Below are 27,576 nucleotides of genomic sequence, written 5' to 3' on the forward strand. Positions count from 1 at the left end.
CATTGCCCAAGGTCTCTTAGGTAGTAATGCTACTGTAAAAAGGGAAACAGAAGAGGAAAATAGCAAAGAAAGAAAGAAACTTAACTCTGGCACAGGGTGGGGCGGGGGTCTCTCTGACCTGGGCTCGGATGTATGGCCTTGTAGAAGGAATTCGTATAGAAAAGCTTCATCTCCCCCCGGAATGGTCCCCAAGGGACTGAGGCAAGAGGGGCAGTAAAGTAGAAGAGAGAAAGGGTAACAGAGTCTTTATCTTTCCTGTTTAACTTTGTATCAAGGAAAATTTTATGCATTTACAAAAAGTAGAGAGCGCTCATAGGAGATGGCCACGTGACCAACTTCAATGGTGATCAAAGCCCACCATGGTTCCATGCTCCCCCACACATGCCCCTGCCCAGCAAGTCCCAGCCTCCATCTCCCTTCACATGGCACTGCTAGCTTCCATGAGAGGGGCTGGCTCTTCAAGCCTGTGAGGCCTACCTGGGGATCCTGGGGTCGTGCCACGTGCTGACTCCAGTCTGCGTGTGCAAAAAGTAAACTTGTCCCTGTACTGTTGTCCTTTGCTCTGCATGAGAAAGGAATTTGAGAGAGTAAATTCAGTTCCATAGTTCCCCACTCTAATTCTATTTCCAGACTCTTAAGCTTTTAGTGTGTGTGTGTGTGTGTGTGTGTGTGTGTGTGTGTTAGTTTTGACACAGGTATTACGATGTAGCCCAAACCGTCATTGAACTCATGGTTCTCCTGCCTCTGTGGCAATCCTCAGCGATGAGACTGCAGGTGTGCACCACTGTACCCACTTCTTTCAACACGTTTTATGATCACAGAGTAAAGAATTACAGGGCTATGGCTGGCTCCCTCAAGTCTACTGTCTGCACGTTTGGGTAGAATCTTTCTCACTGAGCCACCCTGGGGTTGATGCTTCCACCCACTTCTGCTGTAGACACGACCTTCATCTCCACCATCTCTCTCCTAAGATGCTTTCATCTGGGTAATCTGATGATGTGCCCAACATCCTTCCTGGTCCTTCTCTGCACTACAGCCACATGGCTCTGCTCTTCCCACCCCTTCTTGCTTCACAATGTTGTCTCTCTGATATCTCCATAGCTAGCATTTCCAGGTGGCCTCTACACAGGGAGAAATCATTCCAAGTTTCCCATCCGTATGTGGCCACAGTCATCCAATGTCATGGCCATGGGAGGCACAGACGGGCCATTAGCAGGTGAGCATAGGGCACTTTAAAAGTTTGACAACACAGGCTCTCAGGACAAGGGCCGATTCTGTAGCGACACAAGGGTGAATTCCTCACTGTCCTGGCTAGTTTTCTGTCAACTTGATAGAAGCTAGAGTTATTTGGGAAAAGAAAATCTTAACTGAATCATATTGGCCTGTATGCAAGTCTCTGGGAGCATTTTCTTGAATAGTGATTAATGTGGGAGGGCCCAGCCCACTGGGTAGGTGGTTCTCCATGATATAAGAAAGCAGAGTAAAACATGCATGGTGGCATGTGTCTGCAATCCCAGCACTCAGGAGAAAGAATAGGTGCATTTCTGAGTTCAAGGCCAGGCTGGTCTACAAAGTGAGTTCCAAGCCAGCCAGGACTTCATAGTGAAACCCTGTCTCAAAAACAGAAACAACCAGCCATGGCATATCAAAATAGCAGGTACCTTGATATGGCACTTGCTCTCCTATTAAGACAAGACGACCCAGTAAGAGGAAATGGTCCCAAAAGCAGGCAACAGAGTCAAAGACAGCCAGCCCCTGCTCCCCTTTTAAGAGTCCCACAAGAAGACAAAGTTATACAACTGTAACATGAACAGAGGGCCTAGGTCAGACCCATGCAGGCTCCGTGGATGGCAGTTCAGTCTCTATGAGCCCCTGTGAGTTGGTTTTCTGGAGCTTTGTGTGAGAGTGTGGGGTGTGTGGGGGTGGGAGGGACTGGGAAGAGAGGAGGGAGGGGAAACTTCTGTCAGGATGTAAAGTTAATTAATGAATTATTTGTTTATTTATTTATTTGGTTTTTCAAGACAGGGTTTCTCTGTAGTTTTGGAGTCTGTCCTGGAACTTGCTCTGTAGACCAGGCTGACCTTGAACTCACAGAGATCAGCCAGCCTGCCTCTACCTCCTGAGTGCTGGGATTAAAGACATGAGCCACCACTGCCTAGCTAATTATTGTTTGTTTCTCGAGACACGGTTTTTCTGTGTAACAGTCCTAGTTGTCTTGAAACTCATTTTGTAGACTAGACTGGCCTCGAACTCACAGACACCCCACCCCATCCCACCCCCATCCCCAGCCTCTGCCAAGCACCACCAATGCTCGGCTAATTAATTTAAAAAAAGAGAAAGAATGCTGGCTGCCAAGCCATGTGGAGCAAGGAGTCATTCCTCTAGGTCTGTGTCAGCTCTTGCCCTCCCCTCAGTGACAGACTACAGCCTAAATAAACCCTTTCCTCCCCAACCACTCTTAGTTGCGGTGTTTAAGACACTCACCATAGCCTTCAGGCAGCTCTGGTGACTGGTGGCCATGTGGTCGGTTCTGGGGCGTTTGTAGGGACCCTCGAACCTCGGGATTTCGGAGTCGCTGTACCTGGAGTCTCTGATCTTGGCTTGGAGACCCCACAAACCTGCAGTTCCCACCTCCCGCAGCTGCACCGGTACCATCTGTATATGGGGCAGGTTCCTCCATGAGGCAGCTGAGCGGCCTTCCGGGGCCTGAGTCTTCATACACTGTTCTGGAAGGGACAGGGCGGAGCAGGTATGGGAACATCAAGGAAGGGTCACAAGACTCACATACTCAAATCGTACATGCATTTGTTCTATGTCCCTTTAACAATGACAGTGTTCCCAACGCTAAGTTTCATGGTATTTAGGGTGTCCGATGAGAGAGAAAGACTCAAGTAGAACGAGAAGTCAGAGGAACCCCAATGTAGACTACCAAGGCCACTCGAGGCTACAGCTCTAAGTGAGGGGAGGTGCAACAGAAGGTACTGGTGACATTGTGACATTTCACTTTTCTTGATTTAATCCAAACACTCAATTTTTTTGTTACATAAAATACTATGGCTCTAAGTGCTTTATAAACATTTTTTGCCCACCCACAGCAGTTTCAAAAACAATTTGCCTTAATAAGTCACTTCCCCTTATGATCGAATACTTTTTTTAAAACCCTCTTATATTGAAAGGTGAGAAATTGGGCTTATTCCCGAAACCAGCAGCCAGTTACAGTGTGTCGGCAGGCTGCTCCGCCCTCTCCACAACCGGGCTACTGCCAGTCCAATCCCTACATTTTACTATTCTATCTGTACATGTTTTGGCATGGACTACTTTTTTTTAAAGGACTTCTCCATTATTGCAGCTGAACAAAGGAACATTCATTTTGGTGGGGAAAAAAAAAATCAAACATGAGCCAATGTTCAAATTACTTTGTCTTATAAATCATGATGGAAACAAAGTCCAGGGCTTGGGGAGATGGCTCAGTGGGTAGAGTGCGCACTCTGTAAGCATGAGGACCTGAGTTCAAAGCCCAGCTAGTGTGCTAGTGTATGCATGTAATCCCAGCATAGGGGAGGAGACCGGTGTATCCCTGAGGCTCACTGGTTGGCGAGCCTAGGCTAACTGGTAAGTCCCAAGTCAGTGAAATACCTTGTCTCAAAAATCTAAGGTGGGGGCTGGAGAGATGGCTCAGCAGTTAAGAGCACTGACTGACTGCTCTTCCAGAAGACTCAGGTTCAATTTCCAGAACCCACATGGCAGCTCACAACTGCCTGTAATTCCAGTTACAGGGGATCCAACACCCTTACACAGAACATACATGCAGGCAAGACACCAACACATATAAAGTAAATAAATCTTAAAAAAAAAAAAAATCCAAGGTGGATGGCTCAAAGGGAATGACATCAAGGTTGACTGCTAGCCTATACAAACACATGCACACACAGGAATTGCGTCCCATATGGCTTTTAGTGGCTGTTTCTTGTTTTGTTTTGTTTTAATAGCTCAGGCTGGCCTAGAACTCAGGATCTTCCTGCCTCTGTCCCCTTAGTGATGATACTCCAGGTGTACTAACTTCCCTGACTTATTTCCTAAGTCTTTTTTTTTTTGGGGGGGGGGGGTCTAATCCCTGGGATAATTACACCTTCCTTCATAAACTAGTAGTCTGGAACAGTTTTATCCTCTACAGCAGTGTAAGGTTCAAAGGTCCCTTCCTATGGGGAAAAAGAACAAGGCTGCCATCATGGTTAGCATACGTACCCTTCATTTTCTAGCAGTCCTCTGCAGTCCACCACCGACCCTCCACTGCCTATTCTGTCTCGGGTCTGTAAACTGACTACAACACAAAAGAGTTTACATTAGAACCAAGGGCTGCTCTACACTCTGCCACACAGTGAGCCACTGACACGCTATAATGTACATCCAGTATCATAAAAAGTGAGTTCACACATACACACACACACACCCTGAGGCTTTCTTTCAGTGTGAAGCATCTCGGGCCAATAGCTGCACACCTCACACACAGTCCTTGAAAGCAGAGAGCAGAAAAGCTGCTGAGGCTCCCCCACCCCCCATACAGCTACAGAACACAGTGTGTAATCCCATTCCGTTAGCCTCCGTCTTAAGAAGACCTGGGTTAGGGTTAGTGGAGGTACAAAGGACACCTTCAGTGCCCACAGTCTAGCTCAATCTAAAGAAACATTCCTGTCTGGCCTCACTGGCATGACGTGACAAAAAAGTGGTTTTACTCCTAAGTTTTCAGTCATGTGACACATCCCTCGCAGAGGAAAGAAGAGACTCCAGGTGGGAGTGCGTGTGTGAGAGCGTTATCACTAAGTTGTTGCCAGGGTGGATGCACTGCTCACTGTCTTGGGACCTGACACATCTGGAGCTGCAGAGTGACTCAGCCTGGATGCTGCTCCGCCGAGTCCATGCAGTCAATCAATACACACGGCTAGCATGTGCTTTCCCCTAACACACTGCCAAGAACAGGGTGGGCAAGGGATGGGCAACTCAGAGATCACTTCATAGGAATGCCTCCAGTCAACACTGTAAGCACATTTTAATCTTTCTCTCCACAGAATGGAATCCTTTGACTATCAATCACATTTCTTGGATTTGTCACACATCATGGTCGCTTTTGCCATATAGGATGGGGCTTCCCAGAGATCACATGTTCCAGCTCTTGCACATGTGGCCATCCCAACTCAGCTCTTCAACATGTGGCCTCAGCTCTTATAAACGGCAACTGTCCACTCTTGTGGTGACTGGCACGACACTTATAAATCACAACCTCCATCTCCACTGGAGTCACATGAACTCAGTTTCAATGACAGGATGAAGGGAACCAGAGAAAAGAATGAAAACCACATGAAAGGAAAGGCTTGTTCTGGAGAGATGGCCCGGATGTGGTCTGCCCTGGAAGCCTGGCCCCATCAGTACCAGGAGCAGGACAGGACGGTGGGTTGGGTTCCGTCAAAGAGCCCTTTATGCAGATGAGAAAATTCTTACCCACTATTTGGCCACGAACCGCATCAGTATCTGAGGGATTTAGTTTGCATAGATCCAAACGCTGGTCTGCAAACAAACAATTCAAAACTTAACCCAGGGAAGGTTAACTAGGGAGGAAGGCAGGAATTCTGTATTCAGCATTCAAAACAAAACAAAGAAAGAAAGAGATGCCTCCTAGCTTTCTCCAGCTGCACTGAGAGGTGGAAGAGCATTTGGTTCTTACAGCCAGTGTCTTTCAATCTGCTGATGGCATTGGAGAGCAGCCGCACACAGCCCAGGAAGCCAGCGCCCTGTTTCTTGTGGATCTTCTTGTGGTTCCACACACTGATGGTTATAGAGTCGGTTTTCCCAACATACCTGCGAGAGCACATGAATTCGCTCAGATACACTCTGGAACTATGACAGCCTCATTCACATGCATCTGGTTGACTTAGACTCCATGGAGTGCCTGTTGAGTGTCTGTGTCTCACTAGGCATGGGATAAAGATTCCAACCAGATGCACAAGCTTTGAGTGCAGGTAACCAAGTCATAATAAGCATTTTAAATTAGCATTTCCTTTATTCATTTGTTTATTGCACCTGAGATGGAACCAAGGGCCTCCCACAGGCCAAAGCAAGCACTCTAGCACCCTTCACTGGCAAGTGTTCTTCCTTAGCCATATGCCCAATCCCATCCCTCCCTGATTTAAACAAAACAAAACAAAACTTTTTATTTTGAGATGGAGTCTAAGTTGCCCAGGCTGGTGCTGTGAAACAGTTTCCTTGGAAGTAAAATATTCTACACCAAAGGGAGACTTATTTAAACTCAGAAAATCCTAAAGGAATCTCAGTAAAACACAGAAAACTCACAAGTCTCGGGAAATCCTGAAACTTACCAGATTCACAAGGGGGTGGAGGGGTGGGCTTCCCAGGCTTACAAGTTATAGACTGCTGAAGAAATGAGACCAGGATGCTAAGCTGCCTATGAGTCCTACAGAGAAAAACAGGGCCCAGCTTCTGGGGGGGGGGGGCATCACTGGTGCTGGGGTAGGCTTCTGGTACTGCAGCTGCTCCTCTAAGTCACCCGTCACCCTCCCTCCTGTAAGTCACCCCGGGTGCACTTATCAACTCACCAAGTCTGAAGGAGCTGTTACCTTGCTTTGTATGTGCTTACATCTCCCCATGTAACAGCGAGACTGAACTGGCTCTGTAAACTATGCAGGCCTTCAACTCCAAATGCTCCTGCCTCAGCCTCCAGGACTCCAGGCTGGTACCCCAGGCCCAGCACAGGATAGGATCTTATAAAGAAGTAGACTACACTCTAGTACTTCTGGGGGGCATTGACCCAGGCTTAGCAGAGAATATAAGTTTACAAGAGATTCCTTACAATTCCACAAAATCCATCCAAAGTACACGAAGGTACACGAACCATATACCAAGATAATAACCCTACTCAATCCTAGGGCATGTCCTCAGAGAGAGCTATCAAGACAAATGGCAACCACATTCCAAGCCATGTGAAGAGAATCACAAACTGTAACTACTGCTAAAAACCCCCACCCACATATGCACACACAGTGCAGTCTGTGTTACTAATCACTATGCAGGGACGTGGGTTCCTATAAAAATAGGATCCTAAATTTGGAATGAATATATAAAACTGTACAATGGGTTGTGAAGAAAAAATAAGTACCCAAAAAGTCAACATTAAAAAAAATAATAATAACAGAAATACGTGGTTATACTAATATACTTTTTAAATAAAACTACAATTTACATTTCACTGAAATTACGTTTCACTGAAAAAATACAGCACACTTAGACATGAATCATAGCTCTTTTTTGTTTGCTTGCTTGTTTGTTTTTCTGTTGAAACAGCTAAGAAGTTGAAATGTTCAAGGAGCACAGCATCACTCTATTAAGAGCCCAACCATAAAAATCTATGAGAACAAATGCCAAGAGCATCCCAGGGCAGTAACTGCAAAGCTGGTAATATGAGTTCACTTGGCCAGCCCTTTGGTCATCAGTTAAAAAGTCAGCCATCTTTTTTCTTTCTTCAGTATGTCTCTTCAAAGCTTCATGCCTGCTTTCCTCAAGCCCCAGAGCCTCATGGGAAGTTGACTCACAGGTCATAATGCTGGTTCCACTTTGGGTCCAAGGTGTTTTTCACAGTGTCGGTTGAGTGGCACTGCCCAGAGCCATCCACAACAATCTTGGCAAAGGGGTCAGGGAGTCCTGAGGGACAGAGAGCAGACATACCCAGATGAGATGACAGTCTACCTGGGAGCATAGTGTATCCTCCCTACAGAGGGACTGGCAAGTTCACCCCTCAGGATAAAGGCACTGCCCATGTCACTCCTCACTAGTCACTTTTTGAAGGTTGGTCTCCGTTAGCAGAAAGAGTTCAGAGACAACATACCTTCTCACCTGGGTTCTAAGAAAAGCAGGAAAACAGGCCCAAATTCAAATGTCCATCTCTGCTGAGCTTTACATTTTAAAAACTCCTTGTAGTTATGTGTATGTGCCTATGTATATGTATATGTATATGTATATGTATATGTATATGTATATGTATATGTATGTGTGTACTGCAAGGGCTAGAACTGTCGGATCTCCTGGAGCTAGAGTTGCAGGTGGTAAGCTGCCCATAAGGGTGCTGAGACACACACACATAGCGAGCCATCCATCTCTGCAGCAAGCCCCTCTGATGATCTTAAAGGGACTAACTCCATATAGGAACAGGATCTATGATAAGTACATTTCTAAACAGTCATGCTCCCCAGAAATTTTGTTTGTTGGTCTTTTCTGCCTGTATTAGCTGTGGCATCATGGAGTCCCCAAGACATAATTGGGCGAGTCTCTAGATGCTAGCATATGCAAACAACAGGTTTATAACCTTAGACAAGTGGTAAGGCAGGAGGATTTGGAAAGAGACTGCTCTCTGAGCCACCACTTTGGAGTTTCTTGGCCATGTGAATGAAGTTTCCTTGTCCTGAAAATGTGGATGGTGCCACTTAAACACTAGTCCCCAGGGACTGAGAGTGGGAGTTTTCAGGCTGTGGGTGCTGACTTCACTGAGATAAGGCACACTCGGGGGCACAGCCCCTGCTACTTTACAATCCCTCCCATTACACGCATTTTTAAATGGACTGGCAGTTTTAGTCGAGCCACCTACATCATAAATGCCTTGTCTGCAGAGTACTACCCCACCCAGCAGAGGGCAAGGTCTTCCCGACCGGACTCCCAGGTCAGGAAGCAGGGGACGTGGGTATAGCTGGGATGCAGGATGAGATGAATGTCGTGTGCAGCTGGGAGGTGTTTGTCAAGCTCTAGATTCCTAGGCTTTGAGAAGACTACACCCAGTGCTTTTTAAAAAATTTAGTGTCGGGGGCCAACAAGATCTAAATCCAATCCCCAGTACCAGCATGGTGAAAGGAGAGAATGGACTCCTTCAAGTTGTCCTCTGACCTCCACATGCATGCTGTGGGGAACACACGCACGCACGCACGCACGCACGCACGCACGCACGCACGCACGCACGCACGCACGTACGCACTCATATGTGCACATGTACATGTAAAATTTAATTTTTAGAAATCTATTAAATCATATTATAGAAGAGCAAAGCTGAGTGGTACTTACTGAAGAAGTCTTTCTTTGCAAGGTTCTTGGCACATAACACTGAAAGCAAACAAACACTGGGGTTAATACTGACAGAGTAGACTCCCACTATACTCAGTATTTGCAATGGGAGGGGAAAATCACCAGCTAATGTGCCAGCAATCTCTCAAAGTCAGTGTCACATTAGATACACATCCCTAGCAACTATCTATAAGTATCTTTCCTCAAGTCAGGGGATCAACAAATTTAAATGCTGTAATTTAAGCTTAAAACATTAAATGCATAAACACAGAGATGGAATTACTGGTATGTTTCAAAGCCATATAAACACCAATTTTTTTAAAAGACCTAATGCATTTACCTCAGAGCTGCTAACAACAAAAGGAGCTATGCATTCTAGGTATTGTGATAAGTAATACTGTGTGTGTGTGTGTGTGTGTGTGTGTGTGTGCGCGCGCGCATGCGCGCTCGCGCGCTCATGCCTGTTTGGAGATGGAACCCAGGGTTCTGCACCTACTAGGCACACATTCTGCACTTTTGCAAACATAAACTTTGGTACACTGGAGACTAGGAAACAGGATACTAGTAGAAAATACTGAGCTATTAGTAGAGTGTTGCGGAAAAAGTAACAGGTTGCATGTTAAGAAGATTGTACAGGAGCCAAGCCCATGTCTTTAATCCTAGTACTCAGGGGGCAGGGGCAGGGGAATCTCAGAGTTCAAAGCCAGCCTGGTCTACACAGCAAGTTCCAGGAAAGCCATATAACCTAATAGTTTCCTGCATTTACTGGGTTAACAGCTTTCACCAGAATCAATTTTCAAACTTTTCTACTGTCCCCAAAGAAGTGCTGTTCTATTAATGTCACCTCTGTCGCCTCAAACTCTTCGGCCTGAGGCAACAGCTGGTCTGTTTCTTGGCTCTGATGATCTGCCTAATTCTGAACATTTCTGATGACTGGAATCATAGCTGTATGGTAGCTGAAGGCTGGCACTGTGTTAACTTTTCCTAGGGAGACATGAGCAAGCATGAACTCACTCCACACTTAAAGCCCTGGGTTTGATCCCAGCAACTACCTAAACCAGGTGCAGATATGCATACCTAAAATCCCAGCATCTGGGATTAGCTCAGCTACACAATGAGTTCAAGGCCAGCCTGAGCTATGTAAGATCTTAGCAATAAATAAACATGCTACAATGGCTTTCTATTTCAAAACTCTGAACCTAGTACACTCCAACTCTGCCTCACCAGCCTCCAACATTATTCACCAAGGCTGGGCCCCAGTTTCTGAGACACTGGAGTCCCATGACTTCTGAATGGAGTAATTCTGACCTCACTTTTCAAAAATAAGGATCATCATTCATTTTTACAGAGCTACTGATGTTTTCATTTAGAGCTCATTCCAGTGGCATCTGGTTACATCATAAGATGGATGTTGGTAATGTTAGTGTAAAGAAAGCCTTGCCTCAGTTTGTGTACAGGTCACTGAGGGCCACCGAGTCTACCTTAAAGAAACAGAATTTCTCCTGCTAAAATGATGGCTGCTAACTTGCAATCTCTATCCTCTCTTGGTCCTCCTGCCTCCATAGGAGGGATATGAGATAATGGATACCCACTCTTCCTACAATGCAAAAAGCCGCTGTACACAGAGAGGCCACCTTTACCACAGGGCCATGATATAGCTCCAGTTGACCTGGAAGTCACCCTGTAGACCAAGCTGGCCTCCAATTCACAGAGATCCTCCAGCCTTTTCATCCTGAGTGCTGAAACTAAATATGTTCACCACCACACCTGGCCCTGCCCCTTAAAAACAAACAACAACAACAACAAAAAATCCACTTATGTACTAATCACATTGGGGCTCTGGGGACACAGCAACGAGAAAGAGACATTTACTCAAGCTGGGGCTGGGGCTCAGGTGGCAGAGTGCTTGCCTGGCAGGCATGACGCCCTGAGTTTGATCTCTAGCACTGCATAAGTCCATCCAGGCCTGTAATGCCAGCACTAGAGGTAGAGGGATCAGGGTTCAAGGTCATCCTATGTAATTAGATAGAAACCAGCTTGGGCTATATGAGAACTGGTCAAGAAAGAAATTAATGGAAAACTCAGCTTGTTTTCCAGAGCAAACTACTGTGCAGTTCTTCCCATCTCAGCTCTCTGTTTTGGTCTTCCTTGAGGCTTGTCTTGGGTAGTCTAAGCTAGCCTTGACCCAGTTATGTAGCTGGGGATGACTTTGGACTCCAGATCTTGAGGCTTCTACCTCCCAAGTGCTGGGATCACTATTCCCAGCACCACCAGACAGGGCTTACCCAACTCTTGCATCCCATGGTTTCCTAAGCACATTCCAAGCTGTGGCCACAATAAAGGTAATTACCCCGTGTTCCCCAAGGGTATAAAATAGGGAGAGGTGTCGAGAGAACACACACACCATCAGCACCAGAAGCTGAGAGCAAGGCACAAACTTGCATCAGTATTTACTAGTTTCCGATTCTCACCTTCTAGAAACTGTTGCTGTAACTTTAAATTTTGTTTTGTTATGGGGATAGAGTTTCACTACAGAGCCCACTCTGGCCCTCTCTCCCTCCCTCCTTCCTATTTTCCTTCCTTCCTATCTTCCTTCCTTTCTCACTTTCTTTTTTTATTTTTGATTTTGTTTTCTCAAGACAGGGTTTCTCTGTGTAGTTTTGGAGCCTGTCCTGGAACTAGCTCTTGAAGATCAGACTGGTCTTGAACTCACACAGATCCTTCCGTCTCTGCCTCCCAAATACTGGGATTAAAGGTATACACCACCGCCGCCCAGCAAGCTGCTATTTCTTAAGCCAGCATTAGTGACAAGAGTTTGGTATTTATAAAAGAATGCCCTATAGTTTCTGCTGCAACAGTGGCGGGGAAAGAAAGTATGCATCAATAGAATGCAATAAAACCCCAAAGATGCTTGGAACTTTTATTTTAAGAAAGTCTTGAGGGGTGGTGATAGCACTGGGGAGGCAGAGGCCGGAGGATCTCTGAGTTTGAGGTCAGTTTGGTCTACAAAGCAAGTTCCAGGACTGACAGAGCTACATGGAGAAACCCTGTCTTGAAAAAGCTGAATAAATAAATAAATAAATAAATAAATATTTAAAGGTCTCATGAATGAATGGACAGAGCCATTTTTACACCTTCAGGGATGTTCTCCCAGGATCTGTCAGGACTCTAAATTCTAAGAAAACCCCTAACTGGCTGTGGGGTTTCTAAAGTTTACTGAGGATGGAACCCAAGGCCTGTGCATGGCAGACAAGCCATCTGAGCCACACCCAGACCCTCCCTAGGAATTCTAGGCAGGCACCCTATTACTGAGCTATACACCAACCCCCAAAAGTTGCTTTTTTAAGCCCCTGAATCTGACTCCTGAAACAGGATGGCCCCTTCCTGGGAAAAGAAGTTGTCTTCACAGAAGCAATTTGCAGAGCTCCTGTTTTTCTCTCTCGTTTCTTCCAAGCATGGCTGACTGTACCCCATAGCTTTGTAAGATGAAACACTCTCACTCAGATGTAGTGAGATAGCCCTTCTGTGGCACTGACCACGCCCATTGGGGGGTAGAGCCATGGGCGGAAGTGACCTGTGGAAGGAGGTCGGAGGAAGCGCCGGGACTCGGACAGGAGAGCATCGGGTGGAATTTCCTGGTGTTCATCTGTCTAGGTTGTAAGTTATTTCTCCCTGAAGAAACATCTATTTGGCCTATTTGTTTATCCTGATCCTTATTTAACCGCAATACTCAGAGCCCATCTCAACAGGGCAATTCCCATTCATGGCAGTTTGAATGAGAATGGCCCCCATAAGCCCACACATTTGAATGCTTGGTCTACAGTTGGTTGAACCATTTGGAAAAGATTACCCCACCACCACCCCTGCTATGTGTTTGTGGATCAGATGTAAGCTCTGGGCTACTTCTCCAGCGCCATGCCTGCCTCCCTGCCGCCATGTTCCCAGCCATGATGATTGTGAACTCTAAACCCTGGAACTGTGAGCCCTAAATGAAATGTTTTCTTTGATAAATTGCCTTGGTCATAGTATTTTGTCACAGCAATAGAAAAGAAACTAAGTAACTAATACCATCCCAGGTCCTGTCTCTCAATCTCCCATTGAGTTTCAACAGGGTGCTTTGCAAATGTGTCAGCAAAACCAGGGCATTTATAGGAAAGGAAAAAAAAAGTTCTTACCTTGGACTAGAGGGATAAAAACTTGTGTTTTGTCAGAGAAAGTTCTGACTAAATACTATAACCTAAAAGTATTCAGAGGTCAGTTAGCTGTTGAATGCTGTCTCCATGTAATTTGTTTTTCTTCTTCCCAGTGTCACTAATTCAAATGCCACATGAAGGACAGTGCTTATTAAACCCAAGAATACCTCATCCCCCACCATTAGCTGTCTCCTATCTCCTAAAAAGCTCAGGGTAATTCTACAACCAGGAGCTAATGAGCAGTTGGCAAAGCAGGTGCTTCCAAAACCACCCTGGGGAACAGACTGTCTCCCAGACAACCATTTGACCCATCCATGCCCCCGCCAGAAGTACTCAATGAAATCTATCAATGGAATGTGCTGGGCTGTTGGCACATCCTGTTATGTGAGAATTTAAAAATACAATCTACTTCCCTTCAGTGGAGCTAGTCACCACAAATACCATGCACTAGCTGCTCATGGCAGGCACTGTCCATGCAACATGTCTACCCACTGTCAGAGTTCCACAAGACAGTTACTACTCTGTAGTCACCTAATTGATCACAGAAAACTAAGGCTCACGAGCCTAAACCGCTCAGTCGGGCTGGGGGGGTCTGTCTGCTGGAATGCTTGCCCAGCATCCATGAAGGCCCGGGTTGCATCCTCAGCATCACATAGGCCAGGTGTGACGCGTGCCTGAAATGCCAGCACTTTGGAGAAGGAAGAAAAGCACCAGAAGTTCAAGGTCCATGTCCCCGATCTGTGGAAACTGGAAGCTAGCCTAGGATATGTGAAACCTTGATGGGAGATCTGGGGGCAAGAGTGTGTGTCCCCCTAAACAGCTTAATAAGCCATAGTTAGGAAGAGCTGTGGGTTCTGAGCATCAAGGCGTTTTCACATTTAACCAAGAGTACTGGAGGTGGACCACACACCAAGGTCTGATGGGAGTGCTGTGGACAGTGGCAGGAACAAACACAAAGCTGCTTGTCCTTGCCAGGTCCCAAGGGCTGGATTTTTAAGCAAGGCAAACTAAGATCACTCTCCGCCTTTTGTTTTTTACTTTTACAACTGCTTAAAACTGACTTCTCAGCCTTGGACTAGCCTCTAAGGTTGTACAGTATAAAGCTAAATCTTCCAGCAAATCACAGAGCTTTAACCCCAGCTGTCTCTCAACAGACAAGATGGACCTGATCACCACCCTACAAGATAATCAAACTAATTCCACCCCCTGAAACTATCCCAGGGTTATCAGGGAGAAGACTCTCTCTTTAATCCAAACCTCATGACCGCACTCTTGTTTGTTAAACGACATATTTCTAGCCCAAGCTGGCCTAAAACTTGAAGCCCCTAGCCTCCAGAGTGCACAGGACCACAGGCATGTGCCAACATCCCTGGCTCCTGAGGACTGTTGGTGCACCTAAGACATGCCTCCTTTGATGAAGCTGCTTCAAACAAAGTGGTAAATGCCCAGAGTGAAGGGGGAGGCTGGCTGACTTCACAGATAAAGTCTAAAGTACATTAGTCTCTAATGACATCAGACCAGACAAAAAAAAAACAAATGGGGGGAGGAAGGGGGTACATAAATTATCAGCAAGAACCAGACTGTTAGAATTCTCTCTCAGTTACTGTCCCATCTCACTAGCCCAAGTACTACATTAATAAATTCACACACAGAAGCCAAGAGGATGCATGTGGAGAGGGATGAGGCTCTGCAAGGTGACACTCCGTGTAAGCACACACATGCCAGGAAAATTATCGCGGTAAATAAGGATCAGGATAAACAAATAGGCCGAATAGATGTTTATTCAGGGAGAAATAACTTACAACCTAGACAGATGAACACCAGGAAATTCAATCCGATCCTCTCCTGTCCGAGTCACGCCAGAAAGAGAGCGCCTTTCCTGGCCCCCTCTGACCTCCTTCCACAGGTCACTCCGCCCATGGCTCCACCCCCCAATGGGCGTGGTCAGTGCCAGAGAACTATCCCACTACAGAAAATCCCGAAAGCCCACCACCTTCGGGAACAAATTCCTCTACCCCCTTTTCCTGCAGAGGTTTGGGCACCTTGGCACTCAGGGCGATCTCACACACTGCAGAATTACTACCTTCAAACCAGAGTGGAAGTCAGGGGTATACATCATAGTAGACAAGAAAATAGCAGCTCAGATCAAAGCCACCGATCAAGATGTCCCAGCAGCGCCAATGACTGAGCAGCACTGGCTCAACAGATAAAGCCACCAACCTTAAGGACCAGAATTTGATCCCCAGGACCCACAAGGTAAAAGGAAAAACCCATTCTTACCTGTTGTCCTCTAACATCCACAAGCACAGTAATTGTGTGTGTGTGTGTGTGTGTGTGTGTGTGTGTGTGTGTGAGAGAGAGAGAGAGAGAGAGAGAGAGAGAGAGAGAGAGAGAGAGAGAGAGTCTGTGATCTATTCTATGAGTGAAAGCCACAGTCACAACAGGTCACTCACTCTTGCTGTTGCCCTAAACAATGAGTAATCAGAACGGAACAATGTGCTACAGCATTAAAGAGTTCAAATCAATGTGGCCAAAGACAGAATGAGAAGATCCTTCAAAATTTTCTTCTAGCTGATGATGAGTCATCAGCTCCACCCTGTGGCACACAGTAAGAGGAAATGCACGTATGAAGTATGCATATATGCTATGTTCACAGTATGGTTTGAGGGTCATAGCACAACAAATAAAAGACAAGGCCTAGGAACCACCTAGAAGAACCTTGGTGCACAATGCACACAAAAGGAGCCACAGCTGAACACTGAGCTGAACTCTTGGAATCCGGTTGCAGACAGGTAAGAGTGATGAGCAAAAGGATCAAGACCAGGCTGGAGAAACTCATGAAACTGCTGTCCTGAACAAGGGGAATCATAAGACCCAGATTCCCTGAATGTGGGTGTTAGTTAGGAGGACTGGGCAGTCTATGGGGCCTCTGGTAGTGGATCAGTATTTATCCCTAGTGTACGAATGGACTTTGGGAGCCCATTCCACACAAAGGGATACTCTCTCAGCCTAGACACATGGGGGAGGGCCTAGGCCCTGCTTCAAATGATATAACAGACTTTGAAGACTCCCATGGAAGGCCTTACCCTCCCTGGGGAGCAGAAAGAGGATGGGATGGATGTTGGGAGGGGGACAGGGAAGGAGGGGAGGGAACTGGTATTGACATGTAAAACAAGCTTGTTTCAAATTTAAATTAAAAAATTATCATAAAAAATTGCTCCTCCATGATGGCTACTATACACTACAGTACTGTATGATGCAATGAGTCCTTAACAGTGCATAAACCAAGCATGGAGGCACACACTTGCAATTCCTACATAAGATAGTAACAGGGAGTATTAGAAGTTTGAGGTCAGCCTGGTCTATAGAGAGAGTTCCAGGACAGCCTGGGCTGTTACACAAAGAAACTCTGTGTCCAAGAGAGAGAGAGAGAGAGAGAGAGAGAGAGAGAGAGAGAGAGAGAGAGAGAGAGAGAGAGAAGTTCATCCTTGGTGACATGAATTTAAATCTAGCCTGGGCTACAAGAGACACTGCATCAAAAAAAAAAAAAAAAAAAAAAAGGCTCAGAATAAAGGCACCTGCCACCAAGCCTGATGACACGAGTTCAATCCTCCAGGCCTCCACATGCACACCTCAGCAAGTACAGGCACACATGCAATAGTGTGGGGCACAGTTTTAATTCCAGCATTCAGAAGGCAGAGGCTAGTTGTTTTCTGTACACTGGAGGCCAGCCTGTTCTACATAGTGAGACCTCCTCTCAAAAGCAAAAACCCACACCTGGACACAAGGGTACACAGCTACAATCCCAGTAGAAGTATTGGCAGTTCAAGGTTAACCTCAGCTAGATAGCAAATTCATGTAGCCTGGGCTACATGAGAATGTTTAAAAAAAAAAAAAAAAAAAAGTCGGGAATGACATTAAGTAATGCAGCATGGTTTTCTTACTTTGAGGCTATAATTCCTCAAAATGACCATATGAAAAATATGGGAGGAAAAAAACTCTTGCTTTTCAATTAAAATATTGGTGACTTTGTAAGAGAGGGGAAGGGCCAGGAGCTGGAGCTCTTGTCAGCTTCTTACCCAGGTGCCAATGCTGCGCTTTCCCAGCCTCCGCAGTCTCTGCTCAGGTTATTAATATGCCATTTATGACTCTCACCCTCAGCCAACTCAAAAGGCTGAAGGCAGCATTGCTCCAGGTTGGTGCATAAATACACAAAGGAGAACAAAGCAACGGAAAGGAGGATAAGGTTCAAGTCAGTAAGAGCAAAGCAACCCAGAGCACCCAAGCCTGTCCTCTTTCAAAACTGATTCGCAATATATACTTTTTCAAAAACTGATTCACAAAATAGTCTGTACAGGAGCTGACAATGTCCACTTGCTTGCCCTGCTAACTGCGGTGCCTTTTCTCGTTTAAAAAGTCAAGCAGAGTAAGAAGAGCACAGGGGAGGTGTGTGAGCATGCTGGTACCCTCAGTCTCACTTCCTACTGAATTGGGGCCTAGATGCGGAGGTGGAGGCTGCCAGGCTGCCCGTGTGCTGCCGTCCATCTGCCACCTCACTGTATAATGAGAGCAGCAGGCCAGAGATCCTCCATACATTCCAGAGCTACACTCACACGCAACACTCCTAGCATGCCCCTGTGGGTTAGAAGAGGGCCTAGGAGGGCCTAGGAGGGCCGGTGTGGGACACAGGATAGAGTCCTGTGTGACTGAAGGAGAGTGCATCAACAGAACACTTCCTCCTGCTTCTCATGCACCTGACCGAGAGACAGGAAGTCCCAGCTGTAGAGTGAATGTAAAACTAGGAACCGAACTCTCCCACAGCAGTCACGGCACAGAAGAAAAACACCAACTCCTTCAGCTATAACCAACCCGAACATCAGGAGATTTTCAAAGTTTTACAGCAGCTCTTGGGTTAAAAAGAAAAGGAATACAGTAACAAAATCCTACCTCAATTGCAGACGCAAATTTTATTTGGTAGAAACCAGCAAGGGAGCCGGGGAGGTGGCTCTAAGGATCAGAGTTCAGATCTCCAGAAGTGGCAGAAATGCTTGGTGGTCATGCCAGCCTGCAATCCCTGCCTCAGAAGGCAAAGGACAGGGAGGGCTCCCTAAAGCAAAGAGGCCACCTAAGTGAGTCCTGGGCTTGATTCATAGACCCTCCCTCAATGAATGAGGCAGAAAGGATAGAGGTTAATTCCAGACATCAACCTTGGACTTCCACGTGCCTGTGCACTCATGTGGACGGACAGACGGATGGACGAACAGATGGATGGATGGACACGGACACACACACACACAAACAAATGCAAGATATCAAGCCTACACATATGAAAAAAATAGAAAAAGAAAGAAAAAAAAGTCTATCCAAAGCCAGGGGATGGAGTGTGGGCGTTGGTGTATACCTATAATACCAGCATCCAGGAGGTTGAAAGACGAGAACCGTGAGCTTATGGCCAGCCTGGGCTATAAGACACTGTCTCAAACAAATAACCAAACAAAATAAACCCAAAGATTGTAAACAGATGAAGTAAACCTTCCAAGTACAGAACAACAAACCCATAAAAAGCTGACAAACAATCCACACTGATTAAGGAAGGAAGGAAGGAAGGAAGGAAGGAAGGAAGGAAGGAAGGAAGGAAGGAAGGAAGGGAAGACTATATCAAACCAGGGACCAGATCCTTATCTAAAAGGAAAGGCTGGACAGGCTCAGTAGCCTTAATCTCACAACTCAGAAGGTAGAGGCAGACAGATCTCTCTGAATTGGGTTCAGAGTTCCAAGACACCCAGAGCTACAGCTACCCTGTCTCAAAAAACAAACAAAAGAAGTAAGCTAGCAGCTGACCAGATGGCTCAGCAGGTAAAAGCAACTACTACCAAGCCTGGCATCCTGAGCTCAGGATCTGGGATGCACACAGTGCAAGGCCAGAACACACTCCATGCCATCCTCTGGCCACCACAGCCAGGCCTCGGCACACAGCACAGCCAACACACAAAATAAGTAAAGATGTAACCTAACAGTATTTATTTATTTTTGTTTGTTTGTTTGTTTGTTTGTTTCTTAAGGACAGGGTTTCTCTGTAGCTTTAGAGCCTTTCCTGAAACTATGTAGACCAAGCTGGCCTGGAACTCGCAGAGATCTGCCTGTCTCTGCCTCCCCAGTGCTGGGACTAAAGGCATGTGGAAAACGTATTTTTAAGATTAGGTAAAACAAAAAGAATAAATTTATTCCAGTAAGCTTGAGAAAAAAAGAAATCGCAAATAATATCTATGAAGCCCGAAGCCAGGGGCTGGGGCAAAGAGTACTGCTCTTACAGAGGGTGAGAGGTTGGTTCCCAGCACCCAGGTCAGGCAGCTCTCAAGCCGCTGCCCTCCCCGGCACCTACACTAATGTGTACACACCCACATACAGACACACAGGCATGCACACTATTAAAGTCTTTTAAAAAGATAAAGGTAAATTGGGCAGCAGTGGTGCACGCCTTTAATCCTAACACTCAGGAGGCAGAGGCAGAGGCAGGGGGAAATCTCTGCGTTTGAGGCCAGCCTGGTCTACAGAGCGTGTTTCAGGATGGATTCTAAAGCTACAAATAGAAACCCTGCCTCAAAAATCTAACTAACTAACTAATTAAAAGAAAGGAAAAAGCCAAAGAATAACTTTTTTTTTTTTTTTTTTTTTTGGGGGGGGGTTCTGTGTAGCTTTGGAACCTGTCCTGGTATTCACTCTATAGACCAGGCTGGCCTTGAACTCACAGAGATCCACCTGCCTCCCAAGTGCTGGGAATAAAGGTGTGCACCACCACAGCCCGGTGAACTTTTATAAATAGTAAGACTTCTTAGGGCCAGGAAGAGGAAGGAGGACAGTGGGAGTTGAGGGTAGCAGGTGTGTCTCCTTTGGGGCTAGGGAAATGCTGTATAAGTGACTATGGTGGTGGCTTTGGTATATACTAAAAACCTCTGATATGTACACTAAAAGGTGACATTATATGGCATTGGTATTTATATCTCAATTAAAATGTCACCAACCAAGAAGGAGCAGAAGTACTCAGCACTCTACGCTCTGCGTTCACCTCCACAGGACTGTTGAGCCAATGTGGGTGAAGAGACAACACTGGAGACTCACTCCATACTTTCTAGTTTTCCAGGCTGAGTCTTGGCTCATCCTTGGTATGGCTCCAGGGACTTGGACCAGGCTAGGACAGCAGGCAGGCAGAGAGAGAGAGACAGACAGACAGACACACACACACACACACACACACACACACACACACACACACACACACACACACACACAGAGGGATCGAGTGATCGAGTGGACTGGGCTCTCTGATGAAGAGACTGCAGCACCCGGAAGCTCAGTGAGTTGGCTAGAAGGTTTTGATTGTACAAACAGCTGAACAAGAAGGTAGCATTACTACAAAGACAAGGAGGCAGGGTAAGTATACACAGCTAATCTCAGTAGGAAGTCTCTGCAGGGGCACAGTCTGGGGGGGAGAGAGCCATGGTGGACATTTTCAGCATAAACTCTCTTGCAGTCACACATGGACCAGAAGGGAAGGCTGCCATGGGCCTAAGTGCCCATGCCCAGGCACCCACTCAGGTCTTCACACGCTAAGGGGTCCCTCTGGTCCCCAAAGAGTCTAGCATAGCCCAGGCTGGCCACAAACTCTGAAGATGACCTTGAACTCCTGGTCCCCCTGCCTCCACTCCTGAGCTCTGGAGATTATAAGCAAGTGCTGCCATGCTAGGTCTTACTCAGAAACTAGCTTCTGTTGAGTCAGTCTATTAAGAAGATTCAAAGTAATTGACTAGAATATTAAACCACAGGGAGAGGAGAGCGAGCCTCTGTTGCATGCTTGGCCAAATATTAAATGGAATGTTGATCAAGTAACATTTCAGATTGACAGATAAATAGCCCACCCACTAAATAAATGACCTGAAGTTTTGAGAAATGATTCAAACTATCCCTTTCATGTATAATGAACTATTCTTCAACATTGACAAAAACTGCTTCCCTTACAGTTCAAGGTTAAGACCCTCAAGGGCCTCCTGGTCTCTGGGGCCAACTGTGCTTTTCCTCTGTGTGTTTACACAGGCCTGCAGACGCATACACTCAGCATATACTCGGAGGTCAGAAACAATCCTGAGCGTGAGTCCCAGGGGCCTCCCACCTACTATTTCAAACAGTCTCCCACTAGCCTGGAACTTTGCCACACACACAAGCCTAGCTGCCACCAGCTTCCAGGGACCTGTCTGTCTCCGCCTCCCACCTCACAGCACTGGGGTTGAGGTGCTGCACACTGGTTTTTTACATTGGTTCTGGGGATGCAACCCTGGAGTCTTCATGAGCACCCTGAACCTCTCAGTTTGGGGTTCATAAAATTAAGTGGAAGATAGGGAAACAGAAACCATCTACATGCCCATCATGTGATTAGGCAGAAATTGCATGTGGCAAATCCATCACAGAATATTACTCAGCTCCAAAAAGAAGGGATATGCCACATGTCGTGGGATGGTGTACAGTTGTAATCCCAGCACTTAGGAGGTTTAGGTAGGAGGATCATTAGTCCATGTTATCCCGTCTTTAAAAGGTGGGGGGATACTAATAGGGCAAATTTACACAAAAACATGGATGCCCCTTCCATGTGCAAACTATGAAAAGACAGAAGCAGCAGACAGATTGCATAATTCCACTCAGAGGAACTACCCCAAAAAGCAAGCAAAACCTAAGAACATATGAAGTAGATTGGTGGCTTACCAATGGGTACACAAAAGTGAACAGAAGAGGGCTCCAAATATATTCAAAAGCCTGAATTGGGGGCTGGAGAGATAGCTCAGAGGTTAAGAGCACTGGCTTCTCCTGTAGAGGATCCAGGTTCGGTTCCCTGCTCCCACAATGGGCAGCTCACTACTGCCTGTAACTCCAGTTCCAAGGTTCCTTTTCCCCAGACACATTAACTAAAAAGACTTTTTTCTTAAAGACTCCTAAAAAAAAAAAAAAAAAAAAAAAAAAAAAAAAAATACTGAAACAACTTCAAGGTGTGAAGCTGACTTCAAGTGGACAAGCTAATGGTCTACTATTTCAGTACAAATTCAGACACAGGCCTGGAGCCACAGCAGGGACAAAACCCTGGCTTCAGTCCACACCACCACACAAACCAGGTTTGACAGTGCACCACTATCTCCTAGCACCAGGAGGTGGAGGGGGAAGAATCAGGAGTTCCAGGTCATCCTAATCTACACTGAGTTCCAGAGCAACCTCGACCACAAGAGTCCCTGCCTTAAAAACAAACAAAGCTAATAGAGCAGTGGCTTGGAAATTACCACCAGAAGGATCGCTTCTTCTAAGCACTGCAATGACTGAGCACTGCAGATGGTTTTAGGTAGCTGCACCTATGCCCTCAATCCACTATTGTAACAGCTCTGGGTCAGGCCTGTGCTGCTCAGCCCCTTGGTTCTTGGGGTCTAAACTGCCACAACAGGCACTGGAACCCCTTTGCTCCAATTCATTTTCAACATGAAATAATGGTTTGTTGGAGAAGTGAATAAAGCACTTCACTATACAGAATCCCGAACAGCTAGAATTAAGACCACCCACAAAACAATGTAAATTAAAAAACCATAATATTGTAAATTGAGTCTAAACGCTTGCTTAGCACTCAGCACCCATCATCCCTAAGCCTCCTTCCCTAGGGCAGACTGCCAGGTGCGCACACCTGCATGTACTGACATATGTAGGTGCCTACATACCTACACACACTGTGTATGCACGTACACACATCCAAACACACTCCTGTGTGCATACCTCCAGGTCCCCAGAACTGTCAGACAGCCCTCTGACATGCTCCTCTGTTTAGCTTCCTCCTCCTCCACTGTCCAGACCTTGTCCCTGGAGCTACTCAAGCCTCCCTTCCCACCAGTGTCCTTTATGGCCTATAATGTTCCTATGTCTTTATTAGTCACCTATGCAACTCTCCAACCACATTTTTAACTACATTGAAGCAGAATCTTCAGCAGGCATGGGTCTATCTAAGACAAGGAACCCTGACAAGTGGACGAAATTTCAAAATGAGCTCAGGCAGATGGCAAGAATTCAGAAGAACCTGGGCTGGGGCTACAGCTCAGCTTAGTATACATAAAGCCTGGCCCCTGGGTGTGGTGGTCCCCACCCAAAATCCCAACACTCAGGAGATGGACAAGAACCAGGAATTCAAGGCCAGCCTGTACTATATGAGATCTGTCTCAAGACAAAACGAAGGTCTGTGGTAAGCGTGTCACAATGGAACTGGGAAGTTTGCTTTGGTTTGGGGGGTTGTTTTTGTGGAAGTGAGACAGGCTATTTGCAGGGGTGGGTGGTTCAGGGACAGACAGAAATCAGACACGGTAGGTGGATCCCGGGACTCGCCTACCCATTTCTTGCACACTCAGGTAAATGTGTTACAGGGTTACAGAGTCTCAGAAATCTAGCTGATGAGGCTTCAGTGTAGCTCCAGGGAAAGCTCTTGTTCAGCATACTAATGACTGGAGTTCAATCCTCAGCAACCCCTCAGAAAAATAAAGCAAAAGACCAAAAGATGTCTCAGTGAAAAGAAGACACTTGCCACCAAGCCTGATGACTTTGAGTCTCAGACCCACTGGGTGGAAGGTGAGAACCAACTCCTGAAAGTTGTCTTCTGACCTTTGCGTGCATGCTGCAGCAGGCACGTGCCCTCCCCCGACCACCACAATAAAAATAAATGTAGTTAGCAATTAAAAAAAAAAAAAAGACAGGTAAGATACAACTGATTAGAGGGTTTTTTCTGAAGCCATTAAAAGCTTTCCTGGCAGGACCAGTCAAGGGGAAGTGAACAAAGAACACACACCAGGTAACTCCAGCAAAGGCCTGTTTCCCTCTGTGACCCAAGGCGAGCATTTCTGCAAAGTCAACTATGTAAATCTTTAATCTTATCGCTGCACGCACAGAGCCTCTCTAAAAAGTGGGGCTTCTACTACTGAAAACCAAGTAATCACTGGTCAAACAGGTTGGTCCAGGCTGAAAAACTCCAGATCCGCCCCTCCCTACAGCAGAGGAAGGCTGAGGTATATTGCTGGGGGTGGAGGGGAGACTCTTTCCTGACACATAAACTGCTGACCCAAACAATCCCCTCCCCAGTCCACCACAGGGACAGAGACCAAGAAAGGGGAACAAGCATGACATCGGGGCAGGAGGGGGGTCAAAACACACTCTGCTCTCCGTTCTAAAATGCCAAATACACTCATCTCCCCTCCTCCTCTGAGGTCTTGTTTCCCGAGGTTTCAGAGGTCAACTACAGTCTGGAAGCATCAGAGAGCTGGGAGTGGTGCTTTGTGGTTTTAACTCCAGTACTGAGCGGGAGGATCACAGCAGGATCCAGGCCAGCCTGGGCTACTGAGTCAGACCTTGCCTAAAATTTAAAAAACAAAACAACAACAAAAAAACTAAAGGTGTATGTGTCTGTATATGTGCACTTACGGATGGATGGACAGACGGATGGACCGAAGGACAACAGAAAAGAGAAAGGTAACATTCACTAATGTTCCACAACTACTGGTAATTCCGGGGTGTCCAATTCCCTCTTCTGCCTGGACTCAGCAGGTACCTGCTCTCACATGCACATACAGACACACAATTTAAAAGTTAATAAAAGTAAACCTTAAAGGAAAAAAAAAAAAAACAATGCCCAATGACTTCAATATTTTGTTATTAGGATTCTTTTCTCCAAGTTCATAGGAAATACCTTTCTGCCATTACATGCCTCTGCTACTTACATGCTGGTCTCTGCAAGAGTTCAACCCTATAGAGGTTCCCAACAGCTCTGATCTATGCTCCCATTGGCAAACTGTGCCTGGTTTTAAACATAGAGTTTCCCTGGCCCCAGTCACACTCATGGGCTTGCTTGGTATCTATGGCTACAACATCAGAATTGTGTAGTTGCATTAGGGGCCATATGGCTACTGAGCATAAAATATTTACTATTTGGGCATTTTAGGCGTTTGTATGTAAACCCCAAGAATCTAAAGGAAACAATTCCCAAAATATTGCACCAACTTTTGGGTACTTATTCATTTCTGTACATAATTTGAAACACACACAATTTGGAATAGTTCATACAATGTGTACCCACTAAACTTGGACCAGATGTAAGTACAATACAGTGAACCACAGGCAGCCCAGGAAGCATTTCTCGGCTGGCATCTACTGGAAAGCATTGGCAGGATACTGGAAAGGAAATGAGCGAAAACTTGCAGGGGTCTCCCTGAGAATCTGGACTCCCACAGGTCAGTTTTGCCAGGCTCAGAATGTCCATGTGAGAACACTGGGAGGGAAAGGGGAGCTGAGCAACTTCTTGAGGCCTCACACATCCAGAGAGTTAGGGCTATGCAGGAATTAGGATGGCAAACCCCAGCCAGCCAATGTTGGAAACCATACCAGGAAAAGATCTCTCTGGAATGAACCAGAACCCACCAGGGTGACACAGGCAGAGCAAACAGAAAGAGTCTGTCTCAGATGTGAAAAATCCAACAGGCCCTCAACCCCATGTCAGCTGTCTACAGGAACGAGGGTTCTAGCAGACTCAGGACTTACCATGGGCAGAAGCCACCCAGGCTAATAAGGACTGGTCTTTGCAACTTGAGGTACGGACAGCTAGGAAGGTGGCCCAAGGAGGCTCAAAGTCACAGCTTCCTTCAAATACAGCCCATGCCCTGCCAGCTTCCTTTCCTAGCTGTCCCCACCATCTCTAACTCTTTTGAGGCTCCCCAGAATGACAGACCCCAGACTAAATCAGGGGTTTCTGTCTTTGCCACTGGGCTTAATCTCCAGCCATGTGTCATAAAGTCCCTCTGCCCTGTGTGTGGTGCTCCAAACTCAACTACGCAAACCCCCAGGCTATACGGAATCTCTCTCTGCTACACCAGGCCAATAGACAGGTGAGGGTTTGGAAAATACTTTCACACTTGGGCACTTTATCAGATGGGTGCCATGAAGGAAATTACTCAACTTCTCTGAACCTTAATCTTCCCGCCTGCATTATGAGAGTGTTGCTACTACATTCAGAACTGTAGAGTGTCCCAAATACTACAGACCTTGTGTGTTCCTGGCTGAGGTCTGATGAGGAGGTGCCACCCTAGGAGACTCAACACCATAAACAAGCCAAGGTACTCCACAATCTGCCTAGTCAAGTCTGTGCAAGTTCTTGTTCTGTCAATATTTAAAACAATCCCTGAACATCATACTGAAGTACTAGGTAGTGTTTCCAAGCATGGATGGCAAGGCTGGGCCATCTCTCCAGCCCCTTGACATGTTTTTCTTTTTTAAAGTGATGGATGTTAGTGGCTATGTGGGTCCTCTGTAAGAGCAGGAAGCATTCTTAACCACTGAGCAGCCCTCTCTAGCCCCTAGACACATACTTCAATGGGGGGGGGGGGGGAGAAACAAAACAAAACAAACCCAGCCTAACTTGAACTGAGATGAGAGACCAAGTCTCCAACTGCAAACTGAATATATCTAACCCTGCTAAAGTAAAAGGTTAGGGACTTCAGATGTGGCTTGATGGATGCTTGTCTACCAGACACAGAGTTTTGTCTAGACCTACGTAACTGAGCAGTTAGCCCAGAGTTAAGCCATCACAAATCAACAGAAGCAGTGTCCACTAAACTAAGTTCTGTATTAGGCAGCTGGTGATGGGGTCTGGCAGGAAAAGAGTTCTGCATTCTTCCGGGAGCTTGGGCTTGGTGCTCACACATTCACTGTCCTCAGGGAGGTCGTGTGGATTCTAAGTATTGTGAATATGAGAACTGACCTCCTCTCCCTCCCCCCCCCCTCAGTGTCTGTCAGAACTGGTTTTATTCCCATCAGGTAATATACACAGGCTCTGGTGACACTCTCCACCCTGGTACACCACATTACCCACGTGACACATAGAGAGAGGGCTGGAAATGCAGATGTGGGCAGGAACAAGCATGACACAGGCAGGAGGCTGTAGACAGAGCATCCCCAATCAACCTACAGGGAATGACGGGGAGAACGCAGTTGCACACTCCGAACACACTGCTACTCTCTGCCCACTCCTTCCAGGGTGTATGAGCAGCTTTAGTGTTCCTGAAACCATCATATTTAGGAAATGCTCCCCCAAAGTGAATTATGAATCAATCTAATTAAAAGCTGCCTTCAAGCTCGGCTCTGTGGGTAAGCGTTGGCTTCACTCTCCTCCCATGTCAGAGCCCCTCGCCCGCTGTTTCCAGCTTTAGTT

The 27,576-nt window shown here is 46.3% G+C and overlaps 1 protein-coding gene across 4 annotated transcripts in view; it reads right to left on the bottom strand.

Moving 5' to 3' along the window:
- Smurf1 (SMAD specific E3 ubiquitin protein ligase 1) overlaps positions 1-27,576 on the bottom strand; it is an 85,310-nt gene that overhangs the window by 16,717 nt on the left and 41,017 nt on the right. For 2 of the 4 annotated variants that reach the window (XM_051205455.1, XM_051205454.1), the window contains exons 2-9: positions 9,118-9,156; positions 7,602-7,710; positions 5,720-5,853; positions 5,497-5,562; positions 4,246-4,321; positions 2,485-2,726; positions 478-562; positions 119-196 (exon numbers count right to left, since the gene is read on the bottom strand). In XM_051205455.1, coding sequence (XP_051061412.1) covers positions 119-196; positions 478-562; positions 2,485-2,726; positions 4,246-4,321; positions 5,497-5,562; positions 5,720-5,853; positions 7,602-7,710; positions 9,118-9,156 — 829 coding nt within the window. The remainder of the gene's footprint in view (positions 1-118; positions 197-477; positions 563-2,484; positions 2,727-4,245; positions 4,322-5,496; positions 5,563-5,719; positions 5,854-7,601; positions 7,711-9,117; positions 9,157-27,576) is intronic. The other 2 variants (XM_051205457.1, XM_051205456.1) reach the window with 1 other exon arrangement.

This window comes from Phodopus roborovskii, unplaced genomic scaffold (assembly GCF_943737965.1).
Source record: "Phodopus roborovskii unplaced genomic scaffold, PHOROB, whole genome shotgun sequence".
In the NCBI taxonomy this organism is placed as follows: domain Eukaryota; kingdom Metazoa; phylum Chordata; class Mammalia; order Rodentia; family Cricetidae; genus Phodopus; species Phodopus roborovskii.